This window comes from Hypanus sabinus, chromosome 2 (assembly GCF_030144855.1).
Source record: "Hypanus sabinus isolate sHypSab1 chromosome 2, sHypSab1.hap1, whole genome shotgun sequence".
NCBI classification, from domain to species: Eukaryota; Metazoa; Chordata; class Chondrichthyes; order Myliobatiformes; family Dasyatidae; genus Hypanus; species Hypanus sabinus.
This window is the reverse complement of record NC_082707.1, coordinates 138,512,532-138,531,657: the sequence shown is the minus strand read 5'-3', so window position 1 is coordinate 138,531,657 and position 19,126 is coordinate 138,512,532. Positions and strand designations below refer to the sequence as shown.

At 40.8% G+C, this 19,126-nt stretch overlaps 1 protein-coding gene across 9 annotated transcripts in view; it reads right to left on the bottom strand.

Moving 5' to 3' along the window:
• meis2a (Meis homeobox 2a) overlaps positions 1 to 19,126 on the bottom strand; it is a 109,625-nt gene that overhangs the window by 57,593 nt on the left and 32,906 nt on the right. For all 9 annotated transcript variants that reach the window (XM_059955763.1, XM_059955772.1, XM_059955719.1 and 6 more), the window contains one exon: positions 6,516 to 6,661. In XM_059955763.1, the coding sequence (XP_059811746.1) occupies positions 6,516 to 6,661 (146 nt within the window). The remainder of the gene's footprint in view (positions 1 to 6,515; positions 6,662 to 19,126) is intronic.

Here is a 19,126-nt window from a genome sequence, read left to right as displayed (position 1 = left end):
GCCATCCATGGTAGGTCAGTGAAGGATTGTGGGCATTCATTTTTATCTCCTTTAACACACCCGTTATGGGGACTCAGTGACAAGCTCATAAGCATTCTAGTAACAATGTCTTTGCATGTAATAGAGAGCAGAAATTCCTCACTCACTTTGTTCTTCCTTTTCCCTGTTACAGCTTGCCTGCACCACGTCCCACCTCAGGTTCTGATCCAGCCACTGGACTCTAACAACCCAGCTGTAAGAGCAATCACTGGAGGCATGCACAAAATACCAAAGGGGATAAAGATTGGATCTTATTGCAGTGATGATGGATGTCTGAAACATTTCAATCTAATATTGGCTTGGGCATGAGGTGCTAAATTCCCATTTCTGAAGGCAAGTAGATGTGCAAGTGATGAAACAGGTGACAGAGTTGCTTTGCCCAGATGTAAAGTAATGGTGAAAGCAACAGCTGAAGATACTTCTGAGTCTTTTGCAGAATCAAGGAGCAATCCCATGGCACTCCAAGAACCATGGGCAATCCACAGTCAGCTCTCTTGCTTTTAACTCTCCTAGGGACCTAATTAAGACGCTGCCCAAAATAAATCTAAATTATCAAGGAGTAATAAAAGAGCCTATTTTGTCTAAGTTTCTGGTCTTCTGGGTTGGGCTTGCCTTTGCCAGTATCTGGTTGTATGGCAAATGCCTACTGCAAACTTATTTTCAAATTGGCTTGCTTTGTGTGAACTTCTACCTGTTTCTTTTTCTCAGCAGCCAGGTTAAGGAAGCATAACTGCGCAAGGCCTTGATGTAGCATTTTGATACAGTAAACCAGGATATTAAGCAGGTCGCAGTCAGATTTCATTATCCCAAAAAGGCTGGCTATTTTAGAACTCTCCTAATGTTCATTTCCTTTGACTTCAATAAAAATCAGCTTGTCTCCTCTTACTCTGATTTATCCTATCTACCCCAATCTGCCAGCAAGCCCTTTCTCCCTCTGTTAAGTCACTAGGAATTTACAATAATAATGAGAAATACAAATAATAATAAATATGCATTTACAATAATAAAAATGAAAAAAAAAGTGAAAATCTATGTCTCCAAACTGTTATTAGAACCAATCCTGTTTACATTTCTGTTCCTGTAACCTCCCAAAAAGTCCATGAATCCTTTGTAAAACCTCTCATATAAAGTACCGAAAAATGCATTGGGTGTTTCAAAAAACGAGCCACATTGAAGGGGCCCAAGATAAAGAGTTGCAGGTGCTGCTAAAACATTGCAGGTTTCTGCTTAAGCGATCAAACCATCTCAATACAAGTATCAGACCTCACACTAACTGTGTAATTGTAAATTCTTGCCAGGTTGGATTGATATGGGCGAAAGATACTATGTGATAGCATTAACCACATGTATGGTTAGACTTGAAACGCTAATTGCAAAATATGGTTCAAAAGACTAACTCATGCACTAAAGTCTTTTTCGCATCTTTCTCTTTTGCCCCGTCCTGAAGCCATGTCTCCTTGGTCGAGTTTGACATCAATACCACTGCACATTACCCCAGTGCCTCATCCAAACTGACTGTTCTTTTGATGGCACTGCACAACAGCAGACCGAGCTCCTGCTACCTGGGTCAACACTGAATTCCACCGCTGACTGTGTGGAGTTTCCATGTTCTCCTTATGACTGCACGGAGTTTCCCCAGGCGCTGCAGTTTGTTCCCACATCCCAAAATAGCGGATTGTAAATTGCCACTAATATATAAGGGAGTGGTAGAATCTGGAGGGAATTGGTGAGAATGTGGGGAGAATCAAATGGGATTGATGTTAGTTAAATTTAAATGAGTGCTTTTTGATGATCACTGGACTCAGTGAGTCCAGAGACTTAATTCCATAATTTTTGCCTCCGTAAAGCAGGGGCTTCCAACCTTTTTTATGCCATGGACCCCTATCATTAACCAAGGAGTCCATGGACCCCAGGTTGTAAACCACTGTTGTAAGGTACTAATTAGATCTTTCAATAGGTGGGTGGGGGGGGAAGGCGGAGAGGAAGTGAGGGAAAGTTAAGCTTATTCTGTCCTCCCAGTGCACTATCCAGCAGGGATTACTGGGTCAGTAAATTAGGAAGGCCTTTTTCTCCCCCTTGTAAGTTGGCTGCACCACCTGAATACCAGGCTGCCTGAGATAGAAACAAAACCAACGATGCTGCAGGTTAAACCTACGGCCTACTCAGTGTTCCTCTTTGCCATATCCAGCCACCCAGTGTAATAATTCAGCCGGCTATTACAATTTTATATTGTATCAATCCTTGGCAACCACACAAATATTTGTACATGTACCATGAATTATTCAGTGCAGTTGTTCAAATCCAAAGACACCATGTTAAATGTCATTTAGCAGGAAACAATCAAATCAAAGACTGAATCTTACATTTTTGGCAGCTTACAATCAAGATTTTACATCATTGTTGCATTCCCCGCCTTAGTATCTGTAATGCTGTATTAAAATTTGATATTGCAATGATCAATTTTCATGTAAGTTTGTTTACCAACCAAACATTTGATTTTGCAGGTGGAAAATCCTGTTGGCATAGTTTGGTTGCTGAGAGGAATGAACTAATACATTTTGATTATAGGTATTCAGGTGATGACAGGAGCTGCACACTTCAGCGCACATGCTGTTACAAAGGAAGCAGCTGCTTCACAGCTGTAGGATTAAATCCATATACAGTACAAGGCATCTCTGATCTTTAAGTATATGCAAAGAAACTGCTCTGACTCAACAACTGTCTTGGTTTACATTAAAGCCTATGTGGCTAAACAAATGAGTTGAAACTCATGGGTCTCAAATTTTGGGTCTCAAATTGGAATACTCTTTCAAATACTAAGGGACATACATTGAAGATGAGAGTGGGCGAAGTTTAGAGGAGATATGTGGGGCACCTACCAGACAGTGGTAGGTGCTAGATTAGGCTGCCTGGGAGGTGGGAATAGATATGATAGTGGTATCTAAGTGGCTATTAAATAGATAAATAAATATGCACGGGATTTGAGGGATATGGATAACATGCAGGCAGAAGAGAATTAGTTCGAGTTGCCATTGTGTTTAACACAGACATTGTGGGCAGAGGAGAATTAGTTCAATTTGGCTTTGTCAACACAGACATTGTGGACTGAAGGGTCTGTCCTGTGCTGTGCTGTGATTTTCCTTTCTGTTAACTCTTTGAGAGCCAGCCACAAGTACATTTAAGAAAATGAATATGTCATTGCCAAAGGTCACCTTGCATGTGTTTAGGGATCAATACTTTTTGAATCCACTAACGACAAAAACTAAATAAGGAAAATCTGGAAGTCAAATTCTGGCATTGAAGTTCAGAGTACACATACAAGGAAATTTTGATGCTGGTCTTGCTAAACCATATGGGATAGGATGGATATCCTTAATTAATGTAGCTGTTATCTGCAACATCAGAGCACTCCACATCTTCCCTCCTACCACAACCTGGCCCAGTATTCTGCAGAAACTTGCTTGTGGCGCAGTTTGTTGACTTGGGTCAATGACTAGCAAATCCAAGTTAAATGGCAGTTTTCTCCCCCCTGCTGGATTCATCAACATAAACATTCGACATGAGCTGAATTTCACATGATACTATTCTCTGCTTTTTTTCCCAAAAAAAATTGCACTTATCTTCGTTATGTCTGGGATCCTGTGCTTGAGTGGGTTGCGACTATTTTTAGTGTGCTGAAACATTGTTGTGTTTAAAGCAAGTACTAAGTTGAGTTCTCAATAAAATCACAACAGAATCTATGAATGCCCAGAGTGAAATTGTGTTAGGAAGGTTTACATCTAAGGACAAGCACTAAATAGGACATTGCTTTCCTCACAGGTCCTTTTAATTCAGAGCAGCTCTCAAGACAATGCTGCACGGCGAAGAAGTAAGATGCACCCCAAATACCATTCCTGCGGCATGCACAAAGCCATTTTACATACTTCAACTGCCACAGGAGAGTCAGAGGCTGTGGGAGAGTGGTCAGCTATATTCGCTCAAAAGGGACATGAATACAATATTAAGGAGTGAGAATTCTCGAACTCTAGGGTAGAGTGACATGCACATTAATAGTTACATAAACATAATGAAGAGCACCATAGCAAAGTCACTTTAAGTGTGGAGTTGAACTGCTAGTTTCCTTTAACAGTATCTGTGTGTGTACTTATGTATTTATTTGATTTATAGATTTTTATGTCTTTGTACTGTACAGCTGCAGCAAAATAACACATTTCACGCCATATGTCAGTGATAATAAATCCTGATGGAGGATTTGATGAAGAGTCCCAGCCTGAAAAGCAACTGTTAGCTCATCTCCAGAGGCGCTGCCTGACCTGCTGAGTTCCTCCAGCTTTTTATGAGTGCTGCTCTGGATTTCCAGCCTCTGAGAATCTTTTGTGCTCATAGTAAATCTGATTCTGATTCTGACAGAGATGTAGTAAGCCCTTTATGAAACTGGACCACGGATTAATTCAGCCACATGGTCTAACCAGTGTGGAGTGGAGTGTGAGGCTTTCTTCTTCCTGCTCCTCTTGTTTGCACTGCTCTCCAAGTGCCATCTCACGGCCTCAGCGTCTCGGTTGTCCTGCTTCTCTTCCTTAGGTGTCACTACTGTCTTCGATTTACAGGCTTCTGCAACATGTAGCACACAATGATGAAATCTCTATAGCTGCTTGCTCTGACCATAAAGCACCCCCAGTCAGATCGATGTAACTGAATCTCACGTTCAAGGCAGCAGTGCCATTTTCCATGGTGTCCTTGATCCTTGTTATTCGTCACTCAGCTGCTGTGGGTTGAGAAGGCACTGGAAGTGGAGGATAGCCCTTGTCCCTTAGGAGCCATTGCTCCGGGGAGGGATGGCTGCTGAAAACATATGCATTGCAGACTCCTCAGGATGAAAGAGTCACGTGTGATTCCCAGAATGTGACATTCAGCAACAGGAGATATGTCTTATGATCCACAACTACATGCAGACTAGGAGTGGAAACCTTTCCTATTGATGAAGGACCTGGGTCCCCCATGTGAGCCTACACATGGCTGCACACACACGTGCGGTGAATGCTAGTGTCTAATAAGCTGTCTGTTCCTCAAGGAGAACAGTTTTAACAAAACGATTTCTTCACAAGCGCGTGTCTGCTTGCCCCTTTGATGAGGTGGGGAGCTGCAAATTGAGGGATGCAGACGTGATCTGCTGTGGCTGTTTGGTAAGATCTTAGGATGAAGAATTCTCCATCAAAATGACCCTGATTTCCATGCAGAAAAGTGATTCAAGAGCATGGGCAAATGTTATCCCACAGAACATCACAGATCCCCATAGTGAAAGCCTTGGAAAACTAGTCGTTCACGGGCAAGTTCCAGTAGGAAGTGGTGTCTCTGAGGGAGGAAGCTTTGCTTCCTATTCTGAGGTGCCACTACCGTATGAGTGGGCAACCGTGGCCGTAACACTGCCTCCAGTGATGGAGGTTGCCAGTGATGTTAGCACTGAACCCCCATTGCACGAGTCTCTTTAACAGTTAAACGCCGGAGGAAGTACCCTGTCAGTTTAAGGACACTCTGTGGAGTTTCTAAGGAATCTGAGCAATTTACAATCAGTTCTGAACCTATCAGCTCAGGTTTCCTGATATGGGCAGAGCTTCCCTTAAAATATTAAGAAAAGCAACAATTGAACCCAATGTGCTCCTAGTCTGAGTGAGTCTTCCCCATAGTTGTTGTAATATGAAGTTATGAGCTTCAGTTTATGTCACTCTGGGCAAAATGGGAATTATAGGAAAATGATATTATTAGCTGCACTATGTGGTCGGGTAACAAAAAGTGTGCTAATATCATTTGTACACAAAGTGCTTATTCCAGTTTTGTGATTGGCACGATTTGACCCACAGGTAATCTCCGATATGATCCATCTCTTATAAAATCAAATACTGTAGTAAAATTAAACCTGCTGGGTAATATATCCACTTTCCTATTGGCTCAGTGATGCAATTCAGCATCCAAGACTGCTCAATCACAATGTGCCCAGTTAGTTATCCTGTAAATGCGTAATGAAATGCCCACAAAGTCTGTGTTTAATGGGTTATCAAAAATGAAACCAAAATTAGCAGCATTCACAATGATACAAATAAGCCAACGATAAAAGCAATGGATTGGAAACTTGACAGATAGTAACACTTCTTACCCTCCTGTTTAGAGACAGGCTCTCTCAAAAAGCAGTTTTCAAAAATTACTTCTTTACAATGCAAGACTAGAAATAATGTTGAATGATATTAAAAAACGATCCACTATCTAATGTTCTTGTTAAGTTTGTCATCTGAGCGAGAATGTTTTGCAAAGCCCAGATAATCTTTTGCAGAGCTATCCTTTAATGAGTTGAACATCTAAAGAAAATGGAGCACGATGTTCACAGATTACTGAAAGGCTTTCTCTTGTACTTTAAACTCTATTTAAATTAGTGTCAAGGAAGTGATATTAACTGCTGTACAATTTCTTTATGCTGCACATACCGTAAGATGCTGGAAGAGCCATGCTCTCATAATATTTGTAGCTACTTTGGGGAAAATGCCTCGCTTTTTCTGTCGCTTTTTATCTTTGTCCGGATCGTCATCATCACCTGTTCCTGGCGAGGCCACGCTGTTGTCTAACCCATCACCTGAAATCACAGAATAAAGGGCGAAAGTATTACACGTTACACATCCTACAAATTGCATGTAAAAGTAATCAAGTCTGACTCACTCTGATTTAGGATAAGGCAAGCAGATAACATTTCTCATTAAAATATGGGGGTGTTATGCAAATAATATTCAACGCAAGGCACCATGGCTCCCAACCCTGTTTTGATAAACTTCACATGAACATGCATGTATCGTTAATTCAATTATTGCTGTGCCTCTGATGGAGAAGTAGCCCTGTGTCAAATATATTTATGTGTAGTTTTAAAGCTTCCATAACAATTTCATTTCAGTCTGACTTTGCTTCCCAAATATATGGGGTGAGTTAGGCACAGGTTTTCCAAGTGAAACCACATAATGACTTAAAAGTGAAAAAAAAAGGCTCTGTGCATTACAGAGATTTTGCATAAGGTGTAAGTAACTATGTCATGGTTCATTGCACAGAGGAGACCACAGTTCATCATCACACCCTCCCCCATTACATTTGCATGGGATGACACCCTCTGTCTCCCTGCATCGCTACTTTCCACTCTCATATTTAAGAGAATAAGGTACATTAGGTACATGTATCAAGGCAGGGTGCATTCTTTAAATCAGGAGTTACCTCTATCCACTCTCACCACTGTTCTGCCTTCCCTTGCATTAATTGTGCATTAGCAAAAATCATTTACTTTTAACAGTCATAGTTATTTTTCTTTACCCTCAGGCAAAAATGCCTTGAAAGCCTGCCTAGAGGGCATCTAAATTATGTATCTAAAAAAACTCTGCACCAAGGCAATCCTGGTCTCGTACTTTCTTAAAATTCATACGTGCTTGTCCTTCTGTTTTTGAGAGGCATCAATCAGAGCACCTATATATATTATATTTCCCCATTAATATTTGAACCAATAACATTAAAAAGAAAGAAGAAAGAAGGGGCCCAAAGTATAATCAAATGCAAAATAAATGAAGGATACTGAAACAGCATTGGTTTTTTTCTCTATTCGACAGCTATGTTTTCTCTTGCACATCATTAGCCTAAAGCCACACGAAAGAAGAAAACAGAGAGGCGCAGAGTTTATGCTCCCTGCTGATGTTTAAGAAGCTGAGGTCCTGCAAGGACATCTGGAAATTGCGCTGAGACTGTGGGTTTTGTAATTTAAGAATAGACATTCATTAGCAGTAAATGCCATAAATCCCATGCTAAGTAAAAACCTTGTTCAGGAAAGCCTAAAACAATAAACTTAGGACTCAGAGTAGCCAGAACCACATAGCTTCCTAAGGAATGCTACAAATGCAGCAGCTAATTCTACTACTGTCTTTTAGTTATGTGATTACCAGGGTTGGTGGCACTGTGCGCTCACATTAAACAAGGGCCCTTTCCATGTCGATTTTTGTGCAAATTAACAATTTTTTGTTTTACCGCTACAGTCACAAAAGCTGGAAAAAAAAACCACAGCAAAGAGTTGGCAGATTAATTTTATTGACATTTCCATTTTCACTGCAATGTGATACCCTCCATCACGTCGGGGAGAGGCGACCCCCAGTATTTACAGACTGACAAGTCACTTCATTACAGCCACCCAGCCCCAAGGCAGTGCAGTTCCCTCCATCTGCACAAATGTCAGTGCCCAACCCTTTATCTACCACTAACTTTTGCTACCTCTCCACGAATGTGAATCATGACGGCGAGCCAAAAAGGTGGAAATAATCATAAAAATGATGCTGGACCAGGAACATTCACAGAGCCTCATTACAATTGCCGAGCACAGAATGGTGGTGATTTACACCCTCTTCCACGATGCCAGGAAGGAACGCTGCAGGGCAAATTTTCCCAAATGCTAATGGCTCCTGACTGTTCCTTGGCAACTATGGCATTTTAACCTGTGTGTGTATATACTCCAAAACAGAAAGTGGAAATGTCTTATCATCTGTCCATGTGACACAGATGGAGAATGGCTATTAGTAGTTGGGCACTGGGCCTCAGGGATCTGAGGTGCTGTGCTCTTGCCTACGGCGGTTTTGGAAAGCTGTGCCTGGGGAGAGGAAAATTCTATGCCGAATAAAAAAGCTGGCATCAGAAGTATGTATTAGATAATGAGATGGGGAAGAAAGGAAAATGAGCTGATAAAAAATAAAGATCTTCGGGTTTCAAAGGTTGCCATTATCAGTAACTATAGCTCAAGTGAAACATGTAACAAAATATTAATTAAATATAATTGGAATATATCAGATTTTAATATTACAGTAAACATAAGGTTGGAGACGATAATTTACTATTTATTTCGTTGTGTTTTTATTTCTAAAAAGAAGGTATGACTCTCTAGGCTTGCTTCATTTGTAATAGCAGGGTTAAAATTCTTCATTTTCTTTCTGTATAAAATGTATAACTTTCCTCTCAGTTTGCCTGAAATGGCCAGTACCTGAACCCTTAATTATTAAGCTCTCTTTCTGTCCTGCTGTGCTGCCTGCTCGAGTGTGTTAAAATTGAATTTTTTCTGTAAGATTTATTTTGAAGTGACCAGATATTCAGCAGGGCATGGCCTACTGCTCTGGAGTTCAGTGTAACAGCTGCACTTTCTTTTATTGCATGCAACATTTACGAACTGTGTGGGTTTTCCTATGTTAAAGAGGAGACAGTGACCCACGCCACCTTCTTTACACTCAAAGGAACACTAAAAATCACTCCTCATGGGCCTTCCCCGGGCTTTTCTGGCCCAGAACAATCTCCCACCAACACCCACCCAGCCCTCGCTCCACTCCTCCAACCCTCCGGGTAACAGCAGGGAGAAAGACAGGGGGAGGGAAGAGAGAGAAAGAAGAGAAGGGATTTTATGCTCCTTTCTCCTCAACTTTTCAGGCGGTATAAGCAGCATTTAGTACATTCAACCCCCAAATGGCTCCAAATGCTCTGAGCTGCAGGAGCTCATCTTTTGTTAGTCTCCCTCTATTTACACAGGATTTGCACAGGGCTCTCCAGTGAAGAGACCACATGTTACTGACAGAAAGCAGCTTCATTCAGAACACATCAGGCAATGGGGCTGTAGCCATTGCTGCTCTGTGCTTAGGCAGGATTAAGACTCTAGTAACACTGACCCTAAAGACTCTTGTTAAATGGTAAACAAAATGTACCGGCTGTTACTTAAAACCAAATTAGGCAGAGATAGATCATAATATAAACATGCAAGGGCTAAAAAAGTAGATTAAGGTATTAGATCTGTCTTTAAGCTTCACCTTCAGCTTGCAAGTAGCAATGCAATATACCTCACCTACTTATATATGCAAATTCCTTTCTATCTCTTTTCACAGGGTATATTTATATCTAGAAAGAGTCAGAATTGTGGCCTCAAAGACACACAAAAAAAGCCTGTTATATTAAAGCTGTCCTTGAAATACAGCAAACATTTTCATTTGCCCAGTAAGTCAAGGCAAGCAATAACTACAATCAATAATGTGACCTGGAAGCAGAAAGGCAGATAGCTCGGCGCGGGTTGTACCTGCTTGGTACTAAACATTTTTCTGTATGCAGTGGTTGCCTAACACACATGAATCATGAACATAGTGTGTGTAATTTTAGTGTGCTGCCTTCATTTCACTGTTAAGATACCTCTTTTAGTTCCACCAGAAGTGGGTTAAGAACAACTGTATTAAGCAATTAGAAGTCAAGCACAGAACAGACCTCAGTTCCCATTATAATCAGCATGAGAAATGAATGGTATTTTAAAGGAGGAATATAATTTTTTATAAACTTTGTTTAAAAAGTAAAAAATGGCACTCATTCAGAAATTTTTCATATGAATGCCGATAACACCTGGGTCGAGTGCACTGATTCCATGCTGGTGTCGCCGACTAAGGCATCGTGGGGGAAATGGAACATCACGAACAGCGGACAGATGGTTCGAGGCCTTTGCTCTCTAGTGATCACTCTCTCTTCCTCTTTTTCTCGATAGTGGGGGAGAGTCGGAGAACTCAGATTAAAAGCAACATGGCAGAATGTAAACAGCCAACTGTTTTGTTTTGTTGGTCTCCCTTCTCACTGTGGAAAAGTGAGACACTTCTCTGTCCCTGTGGCATGCTGAATTGTCAGGTGGTGGGTGCTGATGCTTCCTGCTGAAACAAATGGGGGACAGGGGGCTTTGGGGTTCTAGTGTTTTACTGTCATTCATTCTTTGGGGTTCTCTTTTGTTTTTGTGGATTCTGCGAAGAATAAGAGTTTCAGGTTGTACGCTGTATACATGCTCTGATATTAAATGGAAGTGTTGAACTGTTGTCTCACTGCACCAGCCGATTGCCTCAGAATGCATGCAATACACGAGTGATCATGCCTGAGTCACAAATTCCTCCAAAAGAACACTGGAAAATTTAAAGCCTTGCCCTCATCTCCATCTTACCCTTCAGCAACATTTTTGGACTGGAAGAGACCACTCTGTCCAAGAAACCTCATCTTGTCTTACATCTAGTCCAACAAGATCAGGCTTTTGGTGCTGATCTTTTGAAATAACCTACCATTATTCATCCTCCTAAATCGAAGCATCTCCATATATATCATTCTTTTTATACCTCTGCACAGTCCACTATTTCCACCAGGGTTTTATTGCCCCATTTTAATCTTTCCCTTCATGACGATTCCTCTGCTTTCGATGTGTCTGCATTCTTCATATTGAAAATACTGTGTAAAGTTGCTGTCAACCTATTGCCTGTCAGAATTATTTTTGTTTCATTCACAGAATCGTTCAGAATTTACAAGCCATTCATTTCCTTGACTCCATGCTCTCATTGGTAGAAGCCCTTGTGATTTTGGAACACAAGGCTGGGAGTGGGTTGTGTGACCATTTATTGATCACATATCCTTACCAACCATACCCAATGCAATATACCAATTTCAGTTTTAAAAATGGCACTGTATTCTATTTTACAGCCTTGCTCATTGGTTAGTTAAATGGAAGTTGTTCTTAATTTCAGTATTTCAACAGCCCCTTATTTCAGAGTAACTTTAATCTCAAGTAATAGCGGGTACAAAGGGATGGAAATTTTCACCTGCACCTTTTGCAACTTCCAGGCTTCCCTTAATTCCTGGAACTCAACTCAACCTGTTCAGAGGGATATCAAGGCCAGCTAAAGAGCAAAAACTTGTATTGGATTGTCAAGAAAACCGGAGACCTGATAGCCTTTGGCAAGGTTAGAGCAAGTTAGGGGTAAGGGTGGTGGGGTGCAGAACAGATGCTGATACTATGAGGGAGAAGCCTCGGAGCTGGAAGAAGTATTGACAGAGTTGTTTTGGGCTCTCAGGGAAGAGTTCTTTATGGACCAAAAAAGAAGTGTGGAAAAGATTAAAGAAACATACCTGGGACAATTCCACCTACTCCACTGACTGATACCAGGACAGCAGTCAGCTTTAGCTTGTGTGGTTACAGTTATATTATAATGCCAATGACATCATCGACCAACAACCTGAATATTTTCATTCGGCCCTTATCTGCTTACATCGCAATGCAAACAGCCCACCAGTAGAAGTAGCAGGAAGTGTCTTTAGCAGAAACAGCGACTCCCGACCAGCCACCTCACCGACCACATTTGTCCCAGGGCATCTTGGACTAAGTTTGGCAGTGTCAACTTTTAATGTTACACCCTTAGTGTAATCCTCATCAATGTGACATGTACTCCTCAGGAAGTGATCACCACTGCACTTTTATCAGGACTGAATGCTCCTGAAGCCATTTTATAACATTATGACATGATTCAATATTATAAACAAAATTATGCATCAAAGACACAGGACTGATGAAGATTAGACACAAGTGGTGGGTATTACTCTGCTTCACACAATAAACTTGATTATTGGAAATGCCATATTATCTGCTATCTGTTTGTATCCCCTTTAGAACAGCCACTAGATGTTCAACATGTACACGTGCCTGCACAGCCATGCTGCTCTCAAAGTTGGAGGATGAAAGCATTTTAAGTGACATTATCTGCATGAACCTCATCAGAAATTCATTTCATTGCCAACCATGGATCAGGTTTAGCATCGCCGGCACATGTCATGAAATATGTCGACTTTGCAGCAACAGTGCAAAGCCATACATAATAATGGGGAAAAATGAATTAAAAAAATATATATACTTTAGGCTTCAGTTTCTGTACTTCCTTCCTGATGGTAGCAACGAAAACAGGGCATGACCTGGGTGATGGGGATCCTTAACGATGGACGCGCCTTTTTGAGGCATTGCTGCTTGAAGACGTCCTGGGTACTGCGGAGGCCAGTGCCCATGATGGAACCGACTAAGTTTACAACTCTCTGCAGCTTACTTCGAAGCTGTGCAGTAGCCCATCCACCCCCCCCACCAAACCAGACAGAGATGCAACTAGAAATTGAAACCTCAACTATGTCTTCAGTTTTAGACACGGAAATTACAATCGATATTCTACACAGCCACATATATAAACAGCCCGGCATAATTTCTGATTTGGGAGGTCGTGTACAACAGAACAGGTCACTTGGCCCACCAGCGCATACCAGCCCATTTGTATTAATCTCTCCCCACAGTTACCACTCCCCCCCCCCCCACACACACACACGGGAGCAGGGGGGGGGGTTGCAATTTACAGTCTCAAGTTATTCTACCAACCAGCAGTCATTGGGATGTGGGAGGAACTATGTGTGCGTGATCACAGGGAGAGTATGCAAACTCCACGCAGACAGCATTGGAGGTCAGGTCTGAAGCTGGGTCACACAAGCTGGGAGGCAGAGCTCACTAGCTGCAGATGTGTCTACTTTGTCATATTGCTCTTCACCTTAATGCTATGTGCACATCGTGTCAGCTCAAAATGACAGAGAAGTGGGGGGGGGGGGGGAGGAGGGGGTTCCAAGAATAATAGAACTTGATTTCAAAAATTCACTGTACCGCTTGATAAAGACCTCAGTCCATAACAGGGATTTTGCATTTTAACTGCCCCACCCCTTTTCAGTCTGAGAGGGGAATGAACAATCCTGTCAATTCAACAGAAATTACACTAATTGGCCCCAGAGGTTATCTAGGTGCCATGTCTCAAAGATACCATTGTTTTGGATGCATTCAGCTGGAACTCCAATATTCCAAATCAGCCTCACATCTCTTAAAAGCAGGTAGTCTTCTTATAGATAGCTCTGTTATGAAGCACTTCCGGCTCATATTGGTTTCGTTACTTGATACCCTGCTTTAGTTTACAGATCCCTTAGATCTACATTTAGCCAGCTTTTCTAAAAAAAACCTATGGATGATTCTAGGTGTTGCTGCTCTAATTAGTCCAAGGAAGGAAATCTGGGTCATGTTAAATTAACTTAAATAAGCGTGAAAATGAATACAGCAAATACATCAGTTTTCTGGAACTGCTTTTGCTTCCTGAAAAACCACACACAAGGTGGGTATTCCAAGAAACAATAAAAACACACGCTGTCACCTTAAATTCAGCTTGCTCTGTGATGCCAGCTCTGAATCAGCATGCAGATTCAGCTGTAACTGGGCAGTTAAATGCCCATCAGTGATGGGAGTTATCACGTTCAGTTTGGTTAATAACGGGCCTCTCTTTAGTTTCTGTGAGTAAGGTATTGCATTCAAAACGACCAAAATTATTGCAGAGTAGATTTACAGGCCATTGGTGTAAATAGATATTAAGGCTTATTAATCGTGCAATTTCCTTGAAGAAATAAGGGATTAAATTGGAGCAATAATGAATTAAGGGTTTACAAATCAACAAGTCAACCATCAGATTCCAGATTGCAGCCTCTCTCAGCATATTCTCATCAGTCCCTGCCATGAAGTTTCCAAAAATGTCCTGAAGGCAGGGAACAAAGCGAGCAGAACTGATTACAGCTATGTTCACTGCCTTGCTGTCTAAACTCTGTTTGGCTTCCTAATGAGCTCACTAAAAACCTAATTCATCTCCCATAACCCCCACAACCCTCCTTGAAATTCACCATTATGGAAATTACAGATGAAACGTTTACAGACTGTGTTCAAATTACTGTTTCTTTAACAGGCAGGTCTCTGACCCTGGAATTGTACAATAGAGGTTTGTCCGGCTTGAAACCAATCAGCCCTAAGCCCACTGAAAAGGGAGTGGAAGGAGGTTAAGACACTTTCTCATGGCACTGATGATTGTGGCCCTCATTCCCTCCCCTGCCGTGGATAGTGAAATTGTGTGGAAATGGTACTGAATTGATAATTTATCAGATGAAACTGGAGAATGAAGAAAGGTTAAAACCACATGCAGTGATGGTAAACAGATTGAAACCGACTAATGCAAATTCCCAAACCATTCATGAGGAGACTCCCTCAGTTCCTCATTACGTGAAGCCAAAATGATCCTCGCTGCACCTAAGCTGTAACTGAAAGATTACAGAATTGATGGCTGCTCGGTTTAAAATGCAGCTGTTTTATTCTGCTTTAGTAATTAATTCTTTTTCCAATAGCGTATTGATTAAGCGTAGACCCTGATAAAGTTCAAACTGCGAAGTATCTCCAGTGGTTTCCCCAGTTGCTCAGAAGAGTCAATGAAAACTTCCTCCCATTCTACCCGCCTCCTTAGAGTCCTGATCGAGTGAACTGCACAGTTTTTTTCTCATAAATTAGTCAGGCTGTGTGGAGCTGTGTTGGCTGATCATTGCTTTTGTCTCTTTGCTTTGCCTACTTGCTTTTCTGTTTTACTGTCCTTTGTGCTGTCAGATAAAAAGTCAGCGTGCAGCTGCATCTCTGAGTCGGAACCGACATGAAGAGCATTTCGTTCAAACTATATTTTATTCTACACATCTACATTCTGTGTCCCATCCACTATGACATTCCCTGTCCACTCTTCCCCCGCTCCCCGAACCCACACACAACTTTCTCACCACCATCAGCCTGGAGACCCTCTGCCATCCGTGCTCCTGATCTAACTTGGAATCAACCAGATCTCAGGGGACTACAATCTGTGCACAAGCATGGAAGAGTTGCCTGTGCTGTGTGAAGGCCTTGCACTTATTACTCCACCTCCCTTATTCTCTGGGCCCTCGACCTGTTATGGAAAATATCAGGTGCCCCTATAGTTTCTTGAGTCCAGGTTGTAAAACTTAAAATATTGGTCAGAATTGCTTTAATGCTCGCCTCTTCCACTGGTGTCAGGCAGTTAACTTTTTCCTGAACATTAACAAGACGAAGGAGATGGTTATCGACTTTAGGAGAACTCGTACCACTCACACCCTCCTTTACAGTGGTGGCACAGAGTTTCAAACTCCCGGGAACGCAGGTCTCACACAACCTCTCGTGGTCCCACAACACACGACACACAGTCAGAAAAGCTCACCAATGCTTCTACTTTCTTAGGAGGCTGAAGAGAGCTGGACTTTGCACATCCATTCTCGTGTCATTTTACAGATGCTCAGTAGCAAGCATCCTGACAAGCTGCATCACTGCTTGGTACAGAAACGGGGGGGCTCTACAACAGGTAGTCAAAACTGTCCAACATATCACTGGCACTTGCATACCCACCATCAAGGACATATATACAGGAAGTTGCCAGAAAAAGGGCCAGTAACGTCATAAAAGATCCTTCCACCCTGCTCATGGTCTCAAAAGCACAAGCAATTCTGCAGATGCTGGAAATCTAGAGCCACACACACAAAAATGCCGGAGGAACTCAGCAAGTCAGGCAGCACCTATAGACTCTTCTTCAGGACTGAAAAGGAAGGTCCCACTCCCATCAGGGAGGAGGCTACATAGCATCCATGCCAGGACTACCAGACTCAAAGAACAGTTACTTTCCCCAAGCAGTGAGGCTGATCAACACCCCCACCCACTGACTCCACCACTACTTTATTATTTCCCATCAGTCATGCACATGCCTAGCATCACTTTATGGACATGCAATCAATCTATGTATATAAGCACTCTTATGTATTTACATAAATGTATTGTGAGTTTTATTGTTATTACTGTTGTATTCTTTATCTTTTGTGTTTTTCTTCTGCGCTGCATCCCATCCGATGTAACAATTATTTCATTCATCTTACACTTGTGTACAGGAAGTGACATTAAACAATCTTGAATCTTGATCTTGAATCTTGAATCACCGTCTCAAGGAGGCATCAAACGGCAGGTCAAGTGCCACAGCCTTCCCTGAATGTTCAGAGTCTGAACCAAGGGACCTCATGTCAGAGTTCACAGAAGTAATACTCCCAGCAGCTACAAGAAAATAACCTTGAACATGGCTGGTAATGACTTAGTAATGTATGGTAGGAATGTAAATTCCCAAAAGAACAGGAACTATTTAGTGCAAATGTGTGCCTGTTTTAACTTGTGTATGCCCCATAATAATATACTGAAAATGCTGCACATTTGGCTGAAAGAAAACGTTTCAGACAAAAAAAAGCAGGTGCCCAAATTTGCAGTAATCCTCGTCACATGTTCACCTCTCACCCTAGCCATTTTCCGAGCTTTAACCTTTCACTTAAAGACAACTTTCATTTGACAGAGATGAGATTAGCTTGGAAATCATCTCAGAACAAGGGTACACAGATGCCCTCTTTATTAAGCTTGTTGCCTGATTTATTCAGTTTTAGGCTGGGTTGTTTCCTCCTGTACATTTTTCAGTCTCCTCAAGGCCATAAGGAGCATTACATTCCCCCACCTCCAGAGCATTCTTTACAGGTCAAAAGGTCAACATTCACAGATGTCTCCACCAAGCACCCAATTGTTCTAGAGACTGTACCCCAGGATACATGCAACTTCTGTTGCTCTTGGAGTATGCTCTCTTTAAATACTCTTAAGAAAAATATGTAAGATCTCACATCATTCTTTACAAACCACATTCCACAATCATTTTTAAAAGAACTGCTTAACATCAATTATTATAATCGTCTATACTTAACCAGGTGTAACTGTTTAAGAGCTTAATCTTTACATTTTGATGTGAGTTAACCATTTGGCTAGAGAAACAATTACTACCATTTATGACTAACTGCTATTGTAATTGTAACTTTACATAGTATAAAGTTCTGAAAAGAACATTTGTAAATTCAACCACATTTTGTGGTACTTTAATACCTTTTCAACACCAAATGGTTAACCGTAACAACTGAATGTCTGGAATTTTGCCCCAGTGCATCATGAATAAAGAGAAAATTCTATTCATAGTTCCTTTGCATGTGTCTTTAAGTAAAACATTTCATCATTTCTATGGCCAAAATGCAAACATTTGGTACTCATATATGTTGTGCAGCAATTAATCACTTCTTTCAAATATCTGTTGTTAGAATCTCTAGAGATTAGTCTGCTTTTTTTTCATACTTGAGGCAAGATAGTGGTTGTAGTTATAAAAACAGAATATTAATGCCAATTAAAACTTGAAAATCTGAAATGTGACTTATCAAGCTATTTTTGTAATCTAGGTTTGAATCAGACTGGCATCAAAATCTGGAATATATTTAAAATTTTGCAATAAAAGCTGCATAGACAATTGTTTCAATATCCAGTACTGTTATAAAATGTGAAGGCTTGATTCAGAATATTTGCAACACATAACTATTGATTTGTTTATGGAGTGTCTCAATCTGCAACTAGTGCTGGAGGGTTACCTCACACATGTAATCAGTAATTCATGGTAACTCATAATCAGGTAGTTTGATATTGTTTAAAATCAAACATTGATAAATTTATGCAGAAGTTGCATGTAGTTTTTACATGTTGTTCCCACACTAATGTGAAAGGTGCTTTAACCTCAGGTTTAACTTGTGCTCTCAGAGAACACGAATTTGCAACAAGCAGTGTTAATCCTAATTCTTTACTAACTTATGGAAAATACCTTCATCTTAAACTGCATTACCTTTGGAAAAGCAAATCAATATATTTGTTTATATTATTTTAATTTTTCATGTAAAGAGATGCAATTTAGCATAAATTAACAAGTATAGAACACAGAACATCCATTGCAATCCAAAGTACAACTAAACATCCATTCAAACCCAGGATAAATATAAAAAGAGTACCAATGAACGAAAAACTCCTGGAACAGACACAAGACTTCCATTCGAATTGCATTGCTTAACACTGAACAACACAACATTCAATACTCTTTTCTCTGAAGTACCTCTAACACAAGAAAGGTTGGACTCCTACATTAGGCAATAAGTAAATTATGCTTTAAAATATACAATATTTTTAATATTATTTCATTGAGAAACAGATTTGATAGTGGACTAATTTTACTTTCATGTAAAGTGAATAGCTGGTGAATTTACCCAGCATTTTATTCAAATTGAAAACATTAATCCTGTGCAGTATTTATTTTTAAGTTATTAAAAAGCTGTTATACATAAAAAAAAGTGGCCAAGTAACTGCTGTTAGCATACAGCTAGACTTTTCACTGTCAACAGTAGCTACAAATCCAATTTAGTTCCAGTGCAACTTCTTCTGTTGATGCACTGCGAGTTGGAATTTTGAGGAGCACCAAAG